Source organism: Pristiophorus japonicus, chromosome 12 (genome assembly GCF_044704955.1).
Source record: "Pristiophorus japonicus isolate sPriJap1 chromosome 12, sPriJap1.hap1, whole genome shotgun sequence".
NCBI classification, from domain to species: Eukaryota; Metazoa; Chordata; class Chondrichthyes; family Pristiophoridae; genus Pristiophorus; species Pristiophorus japonicus.
In genome coordinates this window covers 29085103-29107306 of record NC_091988.1, presented here as the reverse complement: position 1 = coordinate 29107306, position 22204 = coordinate 29085103, and the positions used below count along the sequence as shown (strand labels likewise).

At 43.2% G+C, this 22204-nt stretch overlaps 1 protein-coding gene across 3 annotated transcripts in view; it reads right to left on the bottom strand.

The window, feature by feature from the left end:
- The window catches only part of cfap20dc (CFAP20 domain containing), a 635198-nt gene that overhangs the window by 44930 nt on the left and 568064 nt on the right, over nucleotides 1–22204 (bottom strand). The window contains exon 16 of one of the 3 annotated variants that reach the window (XM_070895234.1): nucleotides 21723–21783. The exons of the other annotated variants lie outside the window; for them this stretch is intronic. Within the exon in view, the coding sequence (XP_070751335.1) occupies nucleotides 21723–21783 (61 nt within the window). The remainder of the gene's footprint in view (nucleotides 1–21722; nucleotides 21784–22204) is intronic. 3 annotated transcript variants of the gene reach the window in all.

Below are 22204 nucleotides of genomic sequence, written 5' to 3'. Positions count from 1 at the left end.
AGGAAATAATTTGAGCAGCTATTGGATGAAAGAAAACATGCAGACTTTGAAAGCCAAGGCTTTTCAGCACTCAAAAGAATAAAGTAATCCACTGCAGATTTTTAATTAAATCTAATGTTTCTTAATCTGAAAATGGAATTCTGGAATCTGATATTACAAATTTGAAAAAGTAAGGTTGATTATTGTTTTCTGTGTCCACTTGATCTCTTTCATCATACTGATGAAACTACAAATTATTGACAAAAAATGTCTTTTGAGAACAATGTTGTTTATCTAAAAAAAAATAGAAAAAAGAAATTGATGGCCTGTTTCTGAATAATTCCAAGTTAATCATAGAATTGTGTCTCCTATTTCCTTTAGTGTTTTGAGTGCCTCAGGCAATGATCAATATTCTTTGTTATGTTATATGCAATGCCTGTGAAAGGAAAATTGGGCTGATAATGCACTTCATGATGATGTCGGCCGAAAGCAGTTTGAGCACTTAGAGCCTTCAATTTTATTTAAATAAGGAAAAAATTCCATCGAACACCTGGAGCACCTAAACATCGTTTCAGATGTTCAGTGCTCAACTCAAAAGGACACTGCAAGGGAAACCCCTTCAGTAATATTTTCTCTCGAGTTCTTAAAGTAGGCTCTTTAAAAAAAATACTGCCATTACCTGCTCATTATATAATAATAGTACTTTGCTGCTGATATCAGTCGTTACATGTCTGCTTTGCCACTTAGGCACAAACGCACTTTAAATCTGTGCATCTTAAAGCTGTGCTCCATCTGCTAGCTCAATCTGTGTGCATCAGGGTCATTTCATACTGTGCTGCTTATATAGGTATTTCTTCAGGCATCTTCCTTTTTTCAAGTTTTGAAGGAAAATCATCAGAGCATGGGTGCTCGACAAGTGTGTTGGCACCTTACTTAGGATATGTCATTCACCTGTCTACATGGCCAGACATTCATTTCTGGACATGAAGTAAGACATAAGAAGACTATGATTCCCCAAGAAGGTTGTCATAGAACTGCACACATGCCTGCAGCCAAAGTTGAAGACCAGTTAAACATCAGAGGTGATTGTCAGTGCTGGTCAAGGAACCTGCCACCTTGAACGTTGACTACGCAAAATCCTTCCACCAAATCTCTCAGTCTGTAGTGCATTGCACACGTCACAGATGCTGTGTTTTCAAGGACTGCTCAATTCATCTATGTCTCCCGAGAAAATGCACAGCAGCACAGCTTCACCCTGCAACAGGCCTTATCACCGGGGAAGCAGAAGACAGGAATCAGTAACTAGTGGTAAAAGATGACCCGGACAAATATTTTCATAAACAACAGATCACTCAACAAGGTTCTAAAGGCAGGCTGTAATTAATGATGTATTCATTCAAATGCCTGAAACATCTAATGCACAATAGTCAGTCAATATTAGCCTACACCTTGGCCATAGAAAACAAACAAACTTATGTAGCCATCATCTACAGCTCAACATTAATATTCATAAATAATAACAGCATTTCCCCCCAATTAGCTCATTTTGTCTCATCTGAAATAAAGTCTCACAATATACTACTGTTTTAATGATACAGTTTAAACCCCACTTATCTGGAACCCTCAGGACCTTGCCTGTTCTGGATAAGGGATTTTTCCGGACGAGGGGTGGTCACGTTAAATTGGATAGTACAGGTACTGAGCAAGGGGTTATCGGGGCTGGCTGGCTTTGGGCTGCGAGTACGGCAGAGAGATCATGGCGGGGTGGGGGCGGTGGTGGATCATGGGGTCAGGCCAGCGATTGCGGGAGTTGGCAGTGAGGAAAGACTTCAATTTTTCATGTCGGAGTTCTGCACATGTGCCACCCGGTGGCCGGGAATGGTTAGAGGGGTGGTTCCGGATAAGGGAGTTCTGGATAAGGGAGGTTCAACCTGTATCACATTGTATTTACCATTTTGTGATGCAAATGTCTTCAGTATAGTTTGTGAGAGTGCATGGTGTGTTTTCTAACCTTGTGTTCCTTGGTTAGAAAGTCAATGGAAGATCCTGTATCAAAGGACACAATCCGTATTAATGCAGTCATTGACTGGGCCTGTATGCTCTCTATAACATATATGTAGCTATTTCAGTGGAGTGATTCGGTGTTACAGATGTGGTGTTGCTCTGAGAAACATTGACATGATCTATGCCATCTTGTGTTACTGGGCACCCCCTCGCCATGACTACTGATCGGTGTAGAAGCAGACCTCTGAGCAGCAATAAGGTTGTTGAAGGCCAGCATTATTTCGTTCTCAAACATGGTGAATCCAGACAAGATGAATTGTTGTAACTCATGGTCTAGATTGCTTCAATCAAAGCATTCATGATGGAAGATTATGACCTCATCCAAAGTGGGCTCCACATCAGAGAACCCTAGAGTGGCCTTATTCTCTATGGTGATCTGCAGCTCCGTCACGCAGTACTGCACAGATGTGAATTGTGGAGATCTCCATACTCATCCAAAGTCTTTGACAAACTCTTAAATGACTCCAGGAGGTGCTGATGTTGATCTGCTATGCTGCATTTGTAGACAGGTCTTGTGGGTTCCAAATACAACAAAAAAATGGGATCAGCAGCTAGAGGAGCCTTGGAGTTCACTCTCTGGCCAGCAGGTTAGATCTCTGGTAATTCCACCTTCATGTACTCTTACTCACTCATTCTATGTGCATCAACGAGTGCATCCTCCTGAATCTAACAGGCCTTCCCATCCAGATTAGATGTATCTGCGCTGGTGTGCAACTGCCGAAGTGGGTAATGTGGAGTGCTGAGACACACTTAGTTGGGGCTTGTCAGTGGGCAGTGACACTGCCTTCTCTTGATCACTTGGGCCCGATTCTCCAATGAGTTCCTCAGAACAAGTAACAATTTTCTGCTTAGGTTAGCATGTGTAGCCTTCTTGTTATGTGCAACTTTTTCCTGCAGGCAAATATAAAAGGGGTGCACAGGTATATTGACAAGAGTTATGTGTAATATGGGAGGGTCGTTGAGGGCAGTGCGAATGATGTAGTGTATATAGATTTTAGCAAAGCTTTTGATAAGGTCCCACGTGGCAGACTGGTCATGAAAGTAAAAGCCCATGGGATCCAGGGCAAAGTGGCAAGTTGGATCCAAAATTGGCTCAGAGGCAGGAAGCAAAGCGTAATGGTTGATGGGTGTTTTTGTGACTGGAAGGCTGTATCCAGTGGGGTTCCTCAGGGCTCAGTACTGTGTCCCTTGCTTTTTGTGGTATATATCAATGACTTGAATATTGAAGGTATGATTAAGAAGTTTGCAGATGACACTAAAATAAGCTATGTGGTTGATAATGAAGAAGAAATCTGCGGATTGCAGGAAGATATCAATGTACTGGTCAGGTAGGCGGAACAGTGGCAAACGGAATTCAATCCGGATAAATGTGAGATAATGCATTTGAAGAGGTCTAAGGCAAGGGAATACACATTAAATGGTATGCCACTGAAAGGTGTAGAGGAACAAAGGGACCTTGGAGTGCAGATCCATAGATCCCTAAAGATAGCAGACCAGGTGGATAGGTGGTTAAGAAGGCATATGGAATACATGCCTTTATTAGTTGAGGCATGGAATACAAGAGCAAGGACGTTATGCTTGAACTGTATAAAACACTGGTTAGGCCGCAGCTGGAGAATGTCTGCAGTTCTGGTCACCACATTACAGGAAATATGTGATTGCACTGGAAAGGGTGCAGAGGAGATTTACAAGAATGTTGCCTGGACTGGAGAATTTTGGCTATGAGGAAAGATTGGAGATGCTGGGTCTGTTTTCTTTGGAACAGAGGAGGCTGAGGGGAGACCTGGTTGAGGTGTATAAAATTATGAGGGGCCTGGATCGAGTGGATAGGAAGGACCTGCTTCCCTTGGCAGAGGGGTCAGCAACCAGGGGACATAGATTTAAAGTAATTGGGGGGAGGTTTGGAGGAGATATGAGGGGAAATTTCTTCACCAGAGGGTAGTGGGAGTCTGGAACTCACTGCCTGAAAGGGTGGTAGAGACAGAAACCCGCACCATAATGAAAAAATACTTGGATGTGCACTTAAAGTGCCGTAACCTACAGGGCACGGACCAAGAGCTGGATGTCGGCCGGCACGGACATGATGGGCCAAAATGGCCTCCTTCCGTGCTGGAAATTTCTATGAGTCTCTATGATTCTATGATCTGTGCCACCCAAGTGCCCAGGCCAACAGGTACATTGAGCGAGTGTGTGAATATGCAGCATTCATGGGCCTTGTGCTGGCAGTGTTCCTGGTGCTTCTTTCTTGCCACATCTAATTGTGCATAGGGTACCTACATTGAAAACACATTACACAGTGTACAACATAATCATGCCTATTCACATATGTGAACAGTTACAAAAATGCAGTGCATTATTTCTCTATGATGGTACACCAAGTTTACACTGAAGTGCATGGTTAAAAATTCTAAGTGATCACTACCATAACTAACTGGAAGTGTGAGGTTTACGCCAGACTTCCAGTAAAATTATGGTGGAGCGCGAGCAGCTCCTGGTCATTGTGAAATCAATCACATATATCTTGGCAACCTGCAATAAAGAGCAGTGCCAGGGCATTCTCATGTGGGCTAAAGATGGGACCATGTGAGGAAGAAATTGGGCTTTATAAGTTGGCTAGAACTGAAGTCAGCACTTCAGGTGCTGCCTGACCACAACACTGGACAGCTAGAGCATGACTTCTGGGGATATGGATGCAGCAGGTATGATTTTCAAGATGGTGCACATATTAAGTGATATTTATGCATTCCTGGTGACAGCAGCACTTCAATATGACCTCCTTCACACCAACTATAATAGCTTGCAAAACTCCGCACAGCAGAGATTGATTAATGCTTGCTCTCTGTCTCTCTGTCCCAGCATTGTAATTATAAAATTTACTACAAATACATTCATCCTGTTATCTGCCACTTCATAATTCACAAAATAGCCAGCTCAGCTCAAGGCTAAACTCACCATCACGTCCAGGACAAGAGTGTATCAAAGTACATGTAGCACCCTTCCACAATGGTAAATTCCCACATAATATGAACGTCTTAATTTTACGAGCTATCATAGATGAATTGCTAAATTGACTGGATGTAGGTTCTGAATAAGGTACCAGCCCTGCCAAGTATCCTCTACATTATTCATTGCTCTCACTCCTTTTACACTTCATTTTAATTTAGATATTTTAGGTTAGGCTGTAATAGCACCAGTTTCACAACATTAATTTTATTGATTAAAGCATTTTGTAGCATAAATCTTAAATTAAGATGCAAAATATCGAGAATAGGTAGAAACTGATTATTAATATAACCTGCAGAATGAATGGCCCTACAATGTTCTTCATTAATTTTCTAAAATAAATTATTTTTAGTTTGTTTTTGTCATTCACTTGCCGTCGCAGTTGACTTAATACTTTCTCAGCCACAGGTTTGAGAGCAATGTGAATTGAATAGTTATATTGGGTAATATTGAGTGCTGAAATACAAAATATGTGCATATCTTAAAGGACCCCAAGTTATAAATCATTTAACAAATAATCATCAAAAAAATGAAAAAATGTTTACATACAAGTTACTAACAGATTCACATTTAAACAACAATATAACAAATACTTCAGTTTACTTCACCATCGAAAAGATTCTGTCTACAGAATTACACTATTATCTGATATCTATTAAACCAACAAAACTAGTATTCTGAGTACATTTTTCTTGGGCTACAAACAATCAGCTAAACTGCTCCAAGCTTTGCAATCTATCAGAGACAAATATGTCCCTTGAATAATAGATACTTTACTTGAAACTATAACTAGCATTTCCTTTTAAGTGCCACCAAAATACTATTCTTCAATTTTTCTCCTGAAATGTATTTAAAATACCCTGAAATGTACCCGTAAGGTCTCTTACCCACAAATAAATATTCTTGCATGAAAGGTGTTGATATTCTGCGTTAAATCAAATCAGTTAGATTGATTTGCATGTTCTCAGGCTGCCTGCCACTCAAATATTAAAGGATTTGATCCCCAAAGAACACCGAACTAGTTTGAGTTTCTGGATATACAGTACCGGTGACCCATTTGCTTTACTCTGAAGTATTTGATCAGTTTTCAGTTGAGTAACTGGATAAAGTGTAGTACGAGACAGAATGTTTCATCTCAGGGAGGGAAACATGGGGCTGAAATTTGGCCTCCCGATAAGGCCTCTGGCCGGCTGAAAGTGGCGGCCACAGGACGGTGCGGAATGGCCGCCGACTTGCGGCGGTGGACTGGCCGACGTTCACTAAATTGACCTCAGGGCTATTTGCTGCGGTATGAGGATCCACCCCGCTCCCCCCACTTCCGCCCCATTCTGCAGATGTGTCCTTACCGACGTCATTAGAACACGCACCGCAGCAGCTCCGCCCTGGAAGGAAAGTTCAGGTAAACAAAATCTTCCGACCGCCTGCCGGTGCCCCCGACAATTTTTTGGGTCGGTGCAAAGTGCCAGCTCAAGACCCCCAGCGGACTTTAAAGGCGTGTTGCGTGCATCTCCATTTTTTGGCTGAGAATTTTTTGGACTTCTCACAAGTTTGTCTGTTACTCTTTTCAGAGCGGCATTGAGTGCTAGTGGGTTCGGGTCCTCAATCTGTACAAAACAGCGGCTTCATTGTGGAGGTTGTGCTGGCGGAGGCGATGGGCTCAGTGCTGACAGTGGAACGCCTCCTGCACATTGTGCGCGGCAGGGAGGTACGCAGGAGAAGGCGGCGCCATCTCCAACTGTCCAGAGGCAGCGGGCAAGGGACTCAGCAGACATGGATGCCCAACATGCAGAAGTCCATGTAAATGGCGACAGACTCAACCAAGAGAGGTGGCCTAGGAAGAACGTGCCATCAGGAGGAGGGTCGGGTATGCTGATCCTCCACACCAGAGAGTGGACGAAATCGAAAGAAGGCAGGATAGGATGCACGGGAGGCAGATGCTTGCCAGCAGCAGGCTGTAGAGGGCAAGGAGCAGCAAGAGCATGAGGAAGAAGCCAATGAGGCATCTGCCATAGGAAGACCCAACCATAGACCATGGGGGGAGAAGGCCCTATCGTGCAAGGGTCAATAGGCAGCAGCTTTCATTCATGGACCTTACGGATGACCAATGTATTCGTAGACTTCGTTTCCGGAAGGACATCATCGGAGAGCTGTGCAATCTCTTGCATCCAGACCTCCAGCCTCAGACAAGGCTGAGGACAGCTCTGAGCATCGCAACCAAAGTGACCATAGCACTCATAAGAACATAAGAAATAGGAGCAGGAGTAGGCCACCTGGCCCCTCGAGCCTTCTCTACAATTTAATAAGATCATGGCTGATCTGATCATGGTCTTAGCTCTCCATAACCCTTTACTTCCTTGTCGCTCAAAGATCCGTCTATCTCCGCCTTAAATATATTCAATGACACAGCCTCCACAGCTCACTGGGCAGAGAATTCCATAGATTTACAACCCTCTGAGAGAAGAAATTCCTCCTCATCTCTGTTTTAAATTCGATTTCTACTCGATTTCTATGCCACTGGCACTTTCCAAGCTGCTACAGCAGACATCTCCAACATTTCTCAGTTCGCCGTGCATCACTCCATCCATGAAATGACAGGTGCTCTCTATAAGAGAAGGAGCAGTTACATTCCCTTCCTGATGAGCAGGGAGAAGCAGTTGGAGCGGCAGACCGGATTCGTGTGCTTTGCGGGCTTCCCCAGGGTTCAAGGCACTGTAGACTGCACCCACATCGTATTGAGGGCGCCACAGAACAATCGCGAGATGTTCAGAAACTGCAAGGGATTCCACTCCCTCAATGTGCAGCTGGTTGTGACCACCACCGCAAAATCATGGCAGTTGATGCCCGGTATCCTGGCAGCAACCACGATGCTTTGAGCCTGCGGCCAGATGGTATGCGCCCGGCGTCTTTGCTGGCTCAAACCAAGATTGCGGCTGGTTCCTTGGAGACAAGTGCTACCCACTGTGTACTTGGCTGCTGACTCCCCTTTGCAGCAAGCCTACAATGACTCATTCAGCCATCAGATGCTTAATTGAGCAGTACATCGGGATTCTTAAGCAGAGGTTCCGTTGCCTGGATTGCTCTGGTGGAGTGTTGCATCCCAATGAGCCCTTTCACACATCATTGCCCACAGTGAAATGAGAGACCTGCACAGATATGGGAACTCAAAATAAAAATTTATTACACACCAAATAAAGGTGCAAAAAACATACACATAACCATTTCTCACCCTTATGCATCTCCTTATAACCCCTCTTACGCAAGCCTATTCTGCAACTACGCCACAGTATCTCCCCTGTGGCTGCATCATGGGTCTGGGAAGGCTGCTGTGTTTCAGGTGCTGAAACTATAGATGTCCTTTTAGGATGCCTTCGACCAGCTCTGGTCCTGGAAGGACCGGTTGCAGACTGGGCAGCATCATCCTCGGTGCGTTCAGTCGGTCTTGGCTCGGGCGAGTCCCTGCTTGTCGGCAATGGCAGAATGACAGGTCTGGGGTCAGGACTGCTGTGATCCTGAGAGAGCACATTATCATCCTGGTCCGAGAAGCCTGCACCACTGCAGCATGTCACCATCAGCACCAATCTGAGGGAGCACAGGTCGGTGGTGTGGCACGACATGGAAAAGTCCCCTGTGGACTGTGGTGGACCCAGCCGCGATGGCAACAGTCAGCTTTTGCGTGGCATCCAGCTGAGACTGCATGAGAGTCTCGATGCCACCAGAAACAACAGCAGTAAGATGCTCCGTGGGCTGTTGCCCAGAGTGCATAAGAGCATTCTGAGCTACCAGGGCACCAGCCATCCTGTCCAAAACAGCACTCAGACATTCGTTCCCTTGCACCTGTGCTGTTATAGCAGCTGCCATATCTCCAACGAGACGCAGCATCACAACTGGATCCGCATGGTCACTCTGGGTGTCCACCATCGTCTACACACTGGCAATGCTGGGCTCCATGGTATGCGCAGAGCTGTCCACAATGCGGGAGGCAGACTCCTCCATGCTCCTGACCACTTACGACAGGCTCTCCGGCACCCTCGCCATTGCTCCCAACATCTGGGAATGCATGACCTCCACCGTTCTTTCATAAGCCCCAACGTTAGGTGGGCTCGTCTGAGTCCTCTTCAGCAGAAGTCGCGTGCGACCTCGCCCTCCCGGAGAGATAGCACCTGAGGTTGCCTTGGCCCTTCATGCTGCAGCCCACTAGGCCCTGGTGCATCACCCAGTGCAGACCCCTCTGCTAAGTCTAACATTCCGGACCGTGTACTCCCAGTATCTGAGCTGGTGTGTGAGTGTAGGAAGCAGTGACGCGGTGCTGCCAGCAGTGTCCCCCCTCTTCCTCCACCTCATCGGACATGGCGCCAACATATGGAGTGTCCTCTAGGGTGTCGTCGTGACTTGTGATCCCAATGGCCTCTAGGGTGTCATCAGGGCCATGGCTGCCAGTGCCCTCAAGGCTTTCATGTTTGCTTTGCCTCCCACTCTCTTCCACGGTCTCTCCCTGGTTTTGGCTGCCCGTTCGCTCAAGGCTGTCACTATGGCTTTGCCTCCCATTCGCATCGGCGGTCTCTCCCTGGCTTCGGCTGCCTGTGCCCCCATGGTTGTCAACATGGCTTTGGCTCACACTCCCATCAGCGGTCTCTTCTTGGCTTTGGCTCACACTCAGGCTCTCATCTGCAATCATAAATGGCACAACGGCTCCAGTGAAGGTGAGGTAGGGCATTGCAGCATGCAGTCTGCAACTTGCACACTATCATAAGCAAATGCTCAGTCGGCACTGGCACTTTCAGGGAGATGGCATTAAAGGAAGGCCTTCATTTACCGATACTGCCCCCAGCGGGATCGGCATGATCGGCAGCCACAGGGAAGACAACACGTGGGCCCACTAGCCTCTGAATCCTTTCTTTGAGGTGAGTGAGCTGCTGGATCTCTGGCTCACCAGCACCAGTCCTCTGTTGCTCAACACGGTTGTGAGAAACCTTCGCCTGCAAAGCAAATAAGGCTTGCTGAGTAGCAGTGTCATGAGGCCTCAGCAATGAATGCACAAGTGTGTGTCCATTACATACAGCTGTAACTCTGACATGAAAGGGAGCCTCCATTGCGAGAATGCACACACATACATATATATATATTATATATACAGGCCTCAACAATCAAATGCTGCTTCAATGACTATATAGTGAAGGTTGGAAATAAGAGAAGGGGAAGGAGAGGCTTGCAGATGGAAGGTGAGGAGTTGGGGGAACACGTACTCACTATCATCAGGCGAATGATGTCATTGAGCCTTTTGCGGCATTGGGTCACAGTGTGGTCATGGATGGAGGTCCCCGAGACCTCCACAGCTATCTCTCTCCAGGCATTAATGAAGTCAGCGCGAGTCGGTCTGCCTGTGTTGGGGTAGAGAACGCGCCTCCTTCCCCTCCATAGTCTCGATGAGGGCTCCAGTTCCGCGTCCAAAAATCTGCTGGCCTTCCTTGCTCCCGCTGGATTGGCCATGGTTTCGATTCAAACTGTGTCTCTGCTCAGGGTCTAAGCTGCAAACCTGCCCTTTAAGGAGGCCAGGGAGCAGCTGGCTCGTTAGCAGCAAATCGGCACCAGCTGAATTTCTTGACCCAATCGGCCACTCCGCACTCACACCGTCGCAAACAGCCCATTCCCGCCACCAATACCACTCCGCTCTTTTTTTTCAGCAAAAATGTTCGTTCTATTGGCCACTGCATCCATTGTGGCGTTAATGACCTGCAAAAAGCGGTAGGTGCGCTCCATTTTGGGCGAGGGTGAATTTCTACCCCCATATTTTCTGTAGGCAGTGTTGCTTTTTTGATGGTAAGAAATGTGTGGATGAACAGGGTGCTTAGCATCACTACCAAAACATGTGAAAAGATAATGGCTGGGGGATGGAGGCACCCTTTTAAAAATAACAGTCTAATTATATTGGCCTGGAGTTTTCACTAGATTACGTTGGTTTTTAGCGCCATTTGCCCGAAATTGGCAAAACCAGTGCAAAAGATCACAGTATTTTAGCGCAACTTAAGCTCAGTGCAAATCGAGTGTCCGTGATCTTTCACACTAGTTTAAAAAACACCGTGCTAGAAGCTGGCATCACCCACAAAACTGGCCACGCCCCCAGATCAAATTAATCACCATTGCAAGATTCCGCTAAATTCGCTCATTTGCAGGCTTTCGAGGCTCTTAAAATTAAGCTGGTTCTTTTGGGCGCAAGGAAACTAATAGGCACATTTTAAAAACTTTTGAATATAACTTTTTAAAAATATACTAAGAAACTGACTGTTGTACACCAACATAACTAGCAAATCGTTCATATAGTTAAAAAAAAATCATTTTAGTTATTTAAGATCAGATTACACTGATTAAAATGCTTATTTTTTGTAATAAACCCATTTTCAATTGTATTAATTAAAAATGCACCAAGTTACCACTCTTAAATATATCAAGGAATATTTTGTAAAGCAGCATTTTTTAAAAAATTACATTCTAAATCACTGCCTGATTGCACTGGTTCATGGCAGATTTTATGTTCGGTGATATGCAAATGAATGTGAGTGAAAACTCAAAAAAAATATACTTCTTAAAACTAGCGCACTTTTGGCCACAATTGACTGATTGCGTCCAAAGCAGGTATGCTTTGTATTTGATGCAAATAAGCATAATGCGGCCATTAGTTAATGCTACTTAGGAGGGATGAGAAATTGAAGACATTTTGGTTTTGTAGTTAGACTTTGTGGGGCTCAGTGTCAAAACTATAGCATCATTTAATGTTTAATTTATTCTCAGGATCTGGGTGATGCTCTCAACTGCATTTATTGTTCGTAAGAAGGATGTGGTGAGCCTTCTGCTATATTTTTAGAACTGAGTGGCTTGATAGGCAAACATGTAGCACAAGACTGGAGTCATGTGTAGGCCACACCAGTTAAAGTTCCTGAAGTACATTAATGAACCTGGCAATTGTCAGTCATTTTTTTCTCCAGTGTTAGCCACAAATTACTATACTTTATTGACCCGGACTTGTAGTCACATTACAACTGTGACTACACTCCAAAAGTACTTCATTGGCTGTAAAGCGTTTTGAGACGTCCGTGAAAGACGCTATATAAATGCAAGTATTTCTTTTCTTGCGGTCAGTGGCGTAACTAAGGATTACGCTGCCGGCATCCAAGCGAAATGCACACTTACCTGCTGGGAACCCTCTTTCCAGAAGTTTCTGCCAGACACTGCGGAATTGAGCGTAGCGTAATGGCCCACAGATCCCGGGGCACACCGTGTGTGTAAGCATACTTGGGATCATGTGAGCCTGTGCTCCATTCAGCAAAAGAAGGTCTCTCACTCACGAACCAAGAAGGTATCATTTTTATTGTGGAAAATTCTTGAGCTTTTTCTCCAAGGTCATCTGTACATTTCCTGGAGCATGAAGTTTTTGAAGTCGTCTTTGTGAGCTGTGCAGAAGCATGTTTTTGTTTGTCTCAGATTTCCACTTTTTTTCTTGTAATAAAGGGCAGACCTGATACCTAACTTGTGATGCTGATTTATTAGTAAAGTATTCCTTCCAAAGCGATAGGAATGTATGGGGCTGGGCAGTGAAATGGATTTAGCTGCACTTTTGGTGCCGCTGTCCATAACGCTGTCAAAATAAAGTTTGTAAGTATGAAAAGCCAGAACCGTGTGGGTACCTGGTTTTAGGGTGAGCCCAGGTATGGTAATTCTGTAAACTGCCAGTCCAACATGTTTACTTGTATTTGTCAGGAGTAATGTGGTGAGCAATATAGTACAAAAAGGTAATATTTTTATGTGTAATTGCCTGAAATGGAACTGAACAAAATATTAATGCCAACATAAACTGATTCCTCCTTTTGATTGTGGCTTCCATTATCACCTTAAAAGCTAAAACTATCCAGGCTCCAGAAACGTTGGAAGGTTACAAAAACATTTGTGCCAATGGATAATTATACAACCCAAGTAGAAATTATAAGTAACTGCAAAACCAAAATTTAGTCTCCTCTAATGCCTGTTACAATCTTACGTAAAGTAAGTATGAACCCAGTTGTCAATATTAAAAATCTACAGTACAAAACTGCCCACAGTGCTGACACTGGGTGTTGAAAATATTTTATTCCCCAGCAGTGACAACAGTTCACCTTGATAAGCACAAGTCAGAGCTCACCAAAAAAAGTCCAAATAAAAAACTAGCTACATTTGTTACCCCATTGTTACATAAAGTATTCATCAGGAATTCTGCAGCAAGTATCATTTATTCAATAATGACTCAACATATACTTGATTTTTATATCTATAATATTGAGAACATATATACATAAATAGGACAATAAAAAAAACATTATTCTAAAGCAAATGCAAATCCAATTCTTCTACCATTTCTAGAAGACCTGAGGGTAGTTTCTAATGAGTTGTGGCTGAGTTAACAGTGCCATTTGTCTTCCATAATGCAAGCAGCTTCAAGCCATCACTATATTTTCTTTTCTTTTGAGGTGTATGGCTTATATATTATTTGTTTATAATAGACGACAAGAAAATGCAGATGTATGATAGCCCAATGTTTTTATAATGGGATCAATTAAAAAGTTACTGTTGTGTGCACAATGACCATCAGCAAGAGATATGAACAATAAATTTACATAGGTTTTCTACTGGTGTGCTGTCATATTCAGAGAGAAAAAGATTCATCCAGTTATTACATTTATCATTTGGGCAAACTAAGTGTAAAAATTGAAGCATTTCTGGAGTTTGCATTAATACAGCACTTCTAACATAGCAAATTCTAACAGTACTTCTAACATTTCTCCTAAAATTCCTCACTTGCCCGAACCAGTGCAAAGAACAGTAACAGAGATTACATGAGTAAATGCTACAGCTTTGAATTACCCACAGCAAATGCTTATATCATGCTTCATTAGAACTAGAGTGAGATCAGTGGAAGGAATGTGAAGGTGATCTGAAACAGCAAGCAGAGCATGAGAAAGCAAGAATGTGGAATGGTTTGAAAGACAAGAAAGCCCAATGCTGTGCTGGTGGGAAAATGCACCATAAAATACAAATACCTTGCAGAAACCTAGACATTTGTTCGAAATAATGGCGGTCGGAGGCTTCCTTCGTACGAACGCCTCTGACCCCCAAAAAATCTACAAAAGTATCTGGTAGTCGCGGAGGACCGTAGGATCCCAGTCGGAGGCCTAGATACGCTGCACAGCGCACGGGAGGATGTCTTTCAGATATATACGTACGTACAAGCTGGTGTCACGTGGGCCTGGACCAACAATCACTGTGCAGTACTCTCTGATAAAAATCGGAGCTCTGTTTGTACAGATTCCCATTACTATCAATGAGTAAAACCCCTAAAACACCGAAACACAGCATAATAAATAAAACACCTCACATATTTAAAATTAATTGAAATTAAATGTAATTAGATGTTTTAGAAAAAAAAATACTTTTGAGAATTTTTTGAATGTGTTTTAATAGTGTTAAAAATAAACTTACCTTAATGGACAGGATTTTTAATATAAAAATGAATGTTTGGGCTAGAAATTCGTTTTTCATCAAAAACGGTATTTTTATGCCAAAATTACCATTTTTGCTTCACTATTGTTAGTAGGCCCAATATTCAGCCTTAAATTTGCGCAGCGGTAAAAATCGACATTGCACGAGGATTCGCGGCGCAAACCGTGAATTTCGGCAACTTTAATCCGGGGCCGATAATGGTGCGAGAGGCGCCTTGGGGGCGTGGGCGGGGGGGGGGGGGGGGGGGTACAACAAATTAAAAAATTGAAAAAAACAAAAAGAAATTCACAAACCATTCACAAAACCCTGACCTACTAAATTGCTGAAAAAGAATTTAAAAAATAAAAACTTTAACTTACCTTTTTGCAGGTCTTCATACATGGTGCTGCTGGCAGGGCTGCAACACAGGTTTTTCCCTGTCGGTATTCTGGGTGCAGAATACGGGTGCGGAGAGAGACAAATTTCAGGCAAAAACACTATTTTGGGTCTTGCACGGCGGTGCTCCTCTCCCCAGCGGTACGTGGAAAGCGCCGCCACAACAAAGTGCCCGAAGTTCCCGCTGACCGATTTTTCGCTGTGGTGGGTGAAATATTGCCAAAAATCCGGTCGCAAAGTTGACTAATTTCTAGCCGTAAAAATTAAATTTTTATATGTTTTAATACTCTTACACTGGTAAAAATAAGCTATGCGCCTGCTTTTACCAGACGTAAAAGTTTGAAGGAGATTCGCTGGGCATGAGTTGGGCAAATAGCCCAATCTCTTCCGTGCGAATGACCTTCTCCCAGGAATGCGGAGGATCTGTACGGAGAAATCTTGTCAGATTGGAAAAGCCGATTTTTGTTGCATGCGCATCGCGTCCCGAAAACCAGCTTTTGCGAGGCCTCACCGGGTCCATGCGCACTTCGTACAGACCTGGCGAGGCCGGAATGTTCAGCCCAATGTCAAGCCAATCAGTTCTGTTTCTGAGATGCTGCATATTTTGACCTAAAAGGGCAGATCTGAAGAATAGCATTCTGCAGCTCAAAAATTATATTATGAATTATTATATACTTAGGTTCAGCATGTTGTTTACAGGACTGCTGAAATTAGTGATCTAATCATATCACGGGATAATCATATGTAGGATTGCACAGATCACTGGGATTAAAAGTCAGGATCCCAGAGCACCAGATGTATTTATGGTCAAAATCACTAACACAAAAGGGTGGATTTTAACCCACAGTGGGTTTGGGGTAAATGCAAAATGCACCTGCTTGCATAAATTTCAGGCCCAGGGTATTTTAACAGCCAGACTTCATTTACATGCTGTCATAGGTTGCCAGCTAGCACTAAGTGGGTTGACACGGTTGATGGACATCTGTCTTCAGTGTGGTGAATGAACTTAGACAGGTAAACTTGTTTTGTGCCAGTCACCTTCATGTTGTAGATGACCAAGTCCTCTTAGATGTACAAGGTGTTGTCATCATAAACTGCTTCATCTAAAATATCGCGTGTTGGGCTTTGGCAAAAAAGCATGCCAGATATGAGGCTAACTGATCCTCCAGGGTATTCAATGGCAGATCAGTTTAGGCCAGTGGCCTCCCTCTCTGAAGCCACTTTTCTGTCTTGTTACAAATCCATCTCACACCTGGGATTGCTTTACATGGTATTGAGTTCTACTCTATAAAGAAACATTATATGCCACAAGCCTGACTTGTATTGGGACTTTGCTGCAACTGAAGAAAGAGGAGAAAGAACAAAGTGCCCGTTATCCTTTCTTAGTCCAGTCCTAAAGGACTAGGCTGCAGTTGCGATCGGCCAGGACTCCCCAGGTATCAATATGAATCTGCAATTGACACAGATGATGCTCCATGCATCATCCAATCAATACCATTGAAACCTCCTTTGAACTATTGGGGAGTCAAGGGTTATGGGGAGTTGGCAGGTGCAACGCCATGCTACAGCATTGGGGGCACTCACCCTCCATATCCCACTAGTTAGCTCTTTGTTCACGATGGGGATTGAGTACACTAGATCCCCATCAACGACATAATGGCCTAGAAATCCCGGTCAAGGTCTTCCCGCGGGCATACAACTGGAAAAAGGAAAAGAAAATGAGCACTTACCTGTTCCTGCTGCGCCCGCTCGAGATCCCGATCCTGAGGTCTTCACTCCCTGCGCGTCGCAGTGCGTGCTTGTTGGGACGTCCGCAAGTTGGAGCTGGAGTCACATTGCTCTGGGCAGCCAATCAAGGTATAGTATTTTCGCATTCATAATAATGGGAACTTCGTAAGTTGGCGTTCCTATTATTATGAATGAGAAACCCCTCAAACACCCAAAACACTAAGAAAATATAGAAAATATACACTACATATTTAAGATTCATTTAAATTAAAGTTATTAATGTCTTATAAAAAAAAATGTATCTGATTTTTTAAAGAAGTTTTTTTAATTATGCTTTAAAATAAACTTACCGTACTGGGGAGGGTTTTTAACAATAAAATGTGTTTTTATAACTTATTTTAAAATGTTTTTGTCTATTTTTAAACATTTGTGCCTGTAAATGTAGGCTATGCGCCTGCTTTTATCAGACGTAAGAACTTTGAGGACATTTGCTGGGCAAGATATGCGTAAATCCCGCATCTGGCCCTACCAAATGTCGTCGCTTCCGATCTGCGGATGATCTGCCAACTCCAACTTGACAGATCGGAAAAGCCAATTTTCAGCGCATGCGTATTGCGTGCTGAAAGCTGGCTTTTCCGATGCCTTCCCGGGTCCGTAGAAACTTCGTAAGGACCCGGGAGGTCGGGATTTCTGCCCCAATATCATCTCAGAAAAGGAGCACTAAGTCCACTCCAGAGACTGGAGCACATAATCCAGGCTGACACTTCAGTGTTGCATGAGGGAACACTGTACTATTAGATGAGATGTTAAAATGAGGTCCCATGGTAGGGAAGTTACATAAGAACATAAGAAATAGGAGCAGGAGTAGGCCATTTGACCCCTCGAGGCTGCTCTGCCATTCAATAAGGTCACAGCTGATCTGACCTTGGCCTCAACTCCACTTCCCTGCCTGCTCCCTATAACCCTCGACTCCCCTATAGTTCAAAAATCTGTCTATCTCCACCTTAAATATATTCAATGACACAGCCTCCAGAGCTCTCTGGGGTAGAGAATTCCAAAGGTTCATGGCCTTCTGAGAGAAGAAACTCTTCCTCATCTCCGTTTTAAATGGACGACCCCTTATTCTGAAACAATGCCCTCTAGTTCTAGATTCTCCCACGAGAGAAAACATCCTCTCTGCATCTACCCTGTCAAGCCCCCTCAGAAACTTATATGTTTCAATAAGATCACCTCTCATTCTTCTGAACTCCAATGATTATTGGCCCAACCTTTCTTCATACTGGAATCAACCTAGTGAACCTTCTCTGAACTGCCTCCAATGCAAGTATATCCCTTCTTAAATCAGGAGACCAAAACTGTATACAGTACTCCAAGTGTGGTCTCACCAATGCCCTGTACAATTGTAGCAAGACCTCCCTACTTTTATACTCCATCCTTCTTGCAATAAAGGCCAAGATTCCATTTGCCTTCCTAATTATTTGCTGTACCTGCATGCTAACTTTTTGCGTTTGATGTACAAGGACCCCCCAGATCCCTCTGTACTGCAGCAATTTGTAGTCTCTCTCCAATTAAGTAATAATTTGCTTTTTTATTCTTCCTACCAAAGTGGGTAACCTCACATTTTCCCACATTATACTACATCTGCCAAATTTTTGCCCACACACTTAGCCTATCTATATCCCTTTGCAGATTCTTTGTGTCCTCCTCACAACTTGCTTTCTCACCCATCTTTGTATCAACAGCAAATTTGGCTACATTACACTTGGCCCCTTCATCCAAGTCATCAATATAAATTGTAAGTAGTTGAGGCTCCAGCACTGATCCCTGTGGCACCCCACTAGTTACAGTTTGCCAACCTGAGAATGACCCATTTAATCCGACTCTCTGTTTTCTGTTATTTAGCCAATCCTCTATCCATGCTAATATATTACCCCCAACCCCGTGAGCTCTTATTTTGTGCAGTAACCTTTTATGTGGCGCCTTATCAAATGCCTTCTGGAAATCCAAGTACACTACATCTACTGGTTCCCCTTTATTCACCCTGCTCGTTACATCCTCAAAGAACTCTAGCAAATTTGTCAAACGCGATTTCCCTTTCATAAAACCATGCTGACTCTGCTTGATTGCAATATGATTTTCTAAATGTCCTGCTACTACTTCCTTAATAATGGACTCCAGCATTTTCCCAATAACAGATGTTAGGCTAACTGATCTATAGTTTCCTACTTTCTGTTTCCCTCCTTTCTTGAATAGGGGTGTTACATTTGTGGTTTTCCAATTAGCTGGGACCTCTCCAGAATCCAGGGAATTTTGGTAGATTACAACCAATGCATCCACTATCGCTGCAGCCACTTCTTTTAAGACCCGAGGATGCAGGCCATCAGGTCCAGGGGACTTATCCACCTTTAGTCCCATTAGTTTGCCTAGTACTTTTTCTCCAGTGATAATGATTGTTTTAAGTTCCTCGGTCCCTATAGCCCCTTGATTATCTATTATTATTGGGATGCTTTTAGTGTCTTCTATCGTGAAGACCGATAGAAAATATTTGTTCAATGTCTCTGCCATTTCCAATTTCCCATTATTAATTCCCCAGTCTCATCCTCTAAGAGACCAACGTTTACTTTAGCTGCTCTCTTCCTTTTTATATACCTGCAGAAGCTCTTTCTGTTTTTATAGTTCTTGCTAGTTTACTCTCATAATCTATTTTCTCTTTCTTTATTATTCTTTTAGTCGTCCTTTGCAGTTTCTAAAAATTCCCAATCCTCTGACCTACCACTAATCTTCGCAACATTGTATGCCTTTGTTTTCAATTTGATACCACCCTTAGCTTCCTTAGTTAGCCACGGATGGATCATCCTTCTCTTAGAGTCTTCCTTTCTGACGGGAATATATCTCTGCTGAGAGCAATGAAATATCTCCTTAAATGTCTACCACTGCTTATCTACCATGTTACCCTTTAATCTGGTTTCCCAGTCTACTTTAGCCAACTCTGTCTTCATGCCTAGGACACTAGTTTGAGACCCAAGTTTCTCACCCTCAAACTGAAGTTGAAATTCTAACATGCTATGATCACTCTTCCCTAGAGGATCCTTTATTATGAGATCATTAATTAATCCTATCTCATTACACATCACCAGATCTAAAATAGCCTGCTCCCTGGTTGGTTCCACAATTTATTGTTCTGAGAAACTATCCCAAATACACTCTATGAACTCATCCTCAAGGCTACCTTTGCCAATTTGATTTGTTCAATCTATAAGAAGATTAAAATCGCCCCTGATTATTGTAATACCTTTCTTACAAGCCCAGTTATTTCTTGATTTATACTCTGTCCTACAGTGTAGCTACTGTTAGGGGATCTATAGAGTACTCCCACCAGTGACTTCTTTCCCTTACTATTTCTTATCTCCACAGTATCCTTTTCAATATTTATCCCTCAACCAACATCACTAAAACAGATGATTTGGTCATTATCCACATGGCTGTATGCAAACTCATTTCATACATTACAACAATGACAACACTTCAAAAGTATTTCATTGTTGTAAAGCACTTTGGGACATCCTGCAGCCATAAAAGGTGCTATATAAATGCAAGTCTTTCTTTTTTCCTTCTTTTTACTGTTGTTGAAGACATTGAATCAGATGGGTGCATAACTTTGCCTTTTTTCTCTTTTGAGAGAGATGGGCTCAGCAAGTCTTTTACATGGATCTTGGAGCTAGAATATATGTCCAGATACAATACAAAATTTGGCCATATACTCTGTTTCCAGCTATTTCGTGAGGTGTTCTTGTGAATTTTATAATACTCTAAAATCTTCAATAAAGCTACAACCTCATGTATTGTAAGTACGGAAAGTACACATTCCTCATGAGAACAGAATTTAGCTTTCTGATTACTTTTCAGGTCTCCAGAGCATTAAATATATCAACTGTAATAATCTAAATAAGCACCATAAGTGCCATTGATATCAGCGAGACTTTTCAGTTGATTTTGGCTAGCTTCTTGTGGATAGAAGCCAAATTAGTATTCTGTACATGCCTATTCTGTACAAGCCACAACCTCCCGAGATGTCTGCGCTCCTCTAATTCTGTCCTCTTGAGCATCCCTGATTATTAATCGCTCAACCATTGGTGTCTGTCCCTTCTGTTGCCTAGGCCCCAAGCTCTGGAACCTCTGCCTAAATCTTTCCGCCTCTCTACTTCTCATTCCCCCTTCAAGACGCTCTTTAAAACATACCTCTTTGACCAAGCTTTTGGTCACCTGCGCTAATTTCTACTTATATGGCTCGGTGTCAAATTTTTTTATCTCATAATACTCCTGTGCAGCGCCTTGGGATGTTTCACTATGTTAAAGACGCTATATAAATACAAGTTGTTATTGTTGTTAAACAATTTCTTATTCACCAGATTCAGAAGGGCAGCTCCAAGCTAAGTTGGTGACACTGCTTTTTTGAGACCATTGACATTACCCCCACCCCGCCATACCTAGAGCAGCTTTTAGGAATTCAGCACAGATCGAGCAGTTTATTTTGGCCAAAGGGTGAAAACAGGCACTGAATAGGTGCTGTGCTCATAAGACACACCTGTTCGAAAGTCTGGATTAAGAACACAATTTTGGTCCTAATTGCTGATTACCATAATTTGAACTTGCCTGGAGGTGCTAATCAGACACCTACAGGTTTAGTACCCAAATTTGCACGTGGCTCGGGCAATAATCCAGCAATTATGATCCTTGATGTCCTGCTTTTTAATTGCTGATTAGACGCAATTTTCGTGGAGCAGTATATGTGGGCTCCTCGCACCCATTTTCACTAAAGGGGTGGAGTAAGCAGGCTAACACACAGCGGCACATTGCAGAATGGCTCAGGGACTGAGGGAAAGGGCACACAGAGTCTGGGATGCGGCACTGGAGGTCCTGGTGGAGTTGCCCCAGAGGAGGAGAGATGGCCTGTAACCGTGCGATGGGGGGGGGGCAGGATGCCACCTTGTCCTCCTGTGCCCCTCTCCTGCAGCAGTTGGTGCTGATCTGCCTGGCCTCATGTCTACCTCCAATTCCTCGTCCAGACCAAGGGGGACCCCTGGTAAGATGCCCAAGTTTGTTTGAATCCTGAATAAAACAAAATAATATAGCGAAGTTGAAGAGTAACTAAACTGCTCCACTGTACTTTAAGGAACAGCATTAAACCACCCAGTAAACCAAGCCCATACTACTGTTATACTACTTCAAGCATTCCTTTAAAAATATTTACAAGTAGATTGGTAGGTTTTACTGTAACTCACAGAAAGTTCTCCCAGTTGAGCTCTGCTTTTCTTTGATTGCCATATTGTCATCAAAAGAACTGGATTTTTATAAAATCTATTCTGGTCAGTACCAATTTTATCCCTTAAATCTTGGAAGAAACTATTCTTTAATCTGGATAAGATATAACTGCAAATGATTGCAAATTTATCTTTCAAAGATTATGTTTGATTGGTGCAGAAAGGAAAATTGCAGTTGCAGATTTCCTTTTTTTTAAAAAAAACCATAT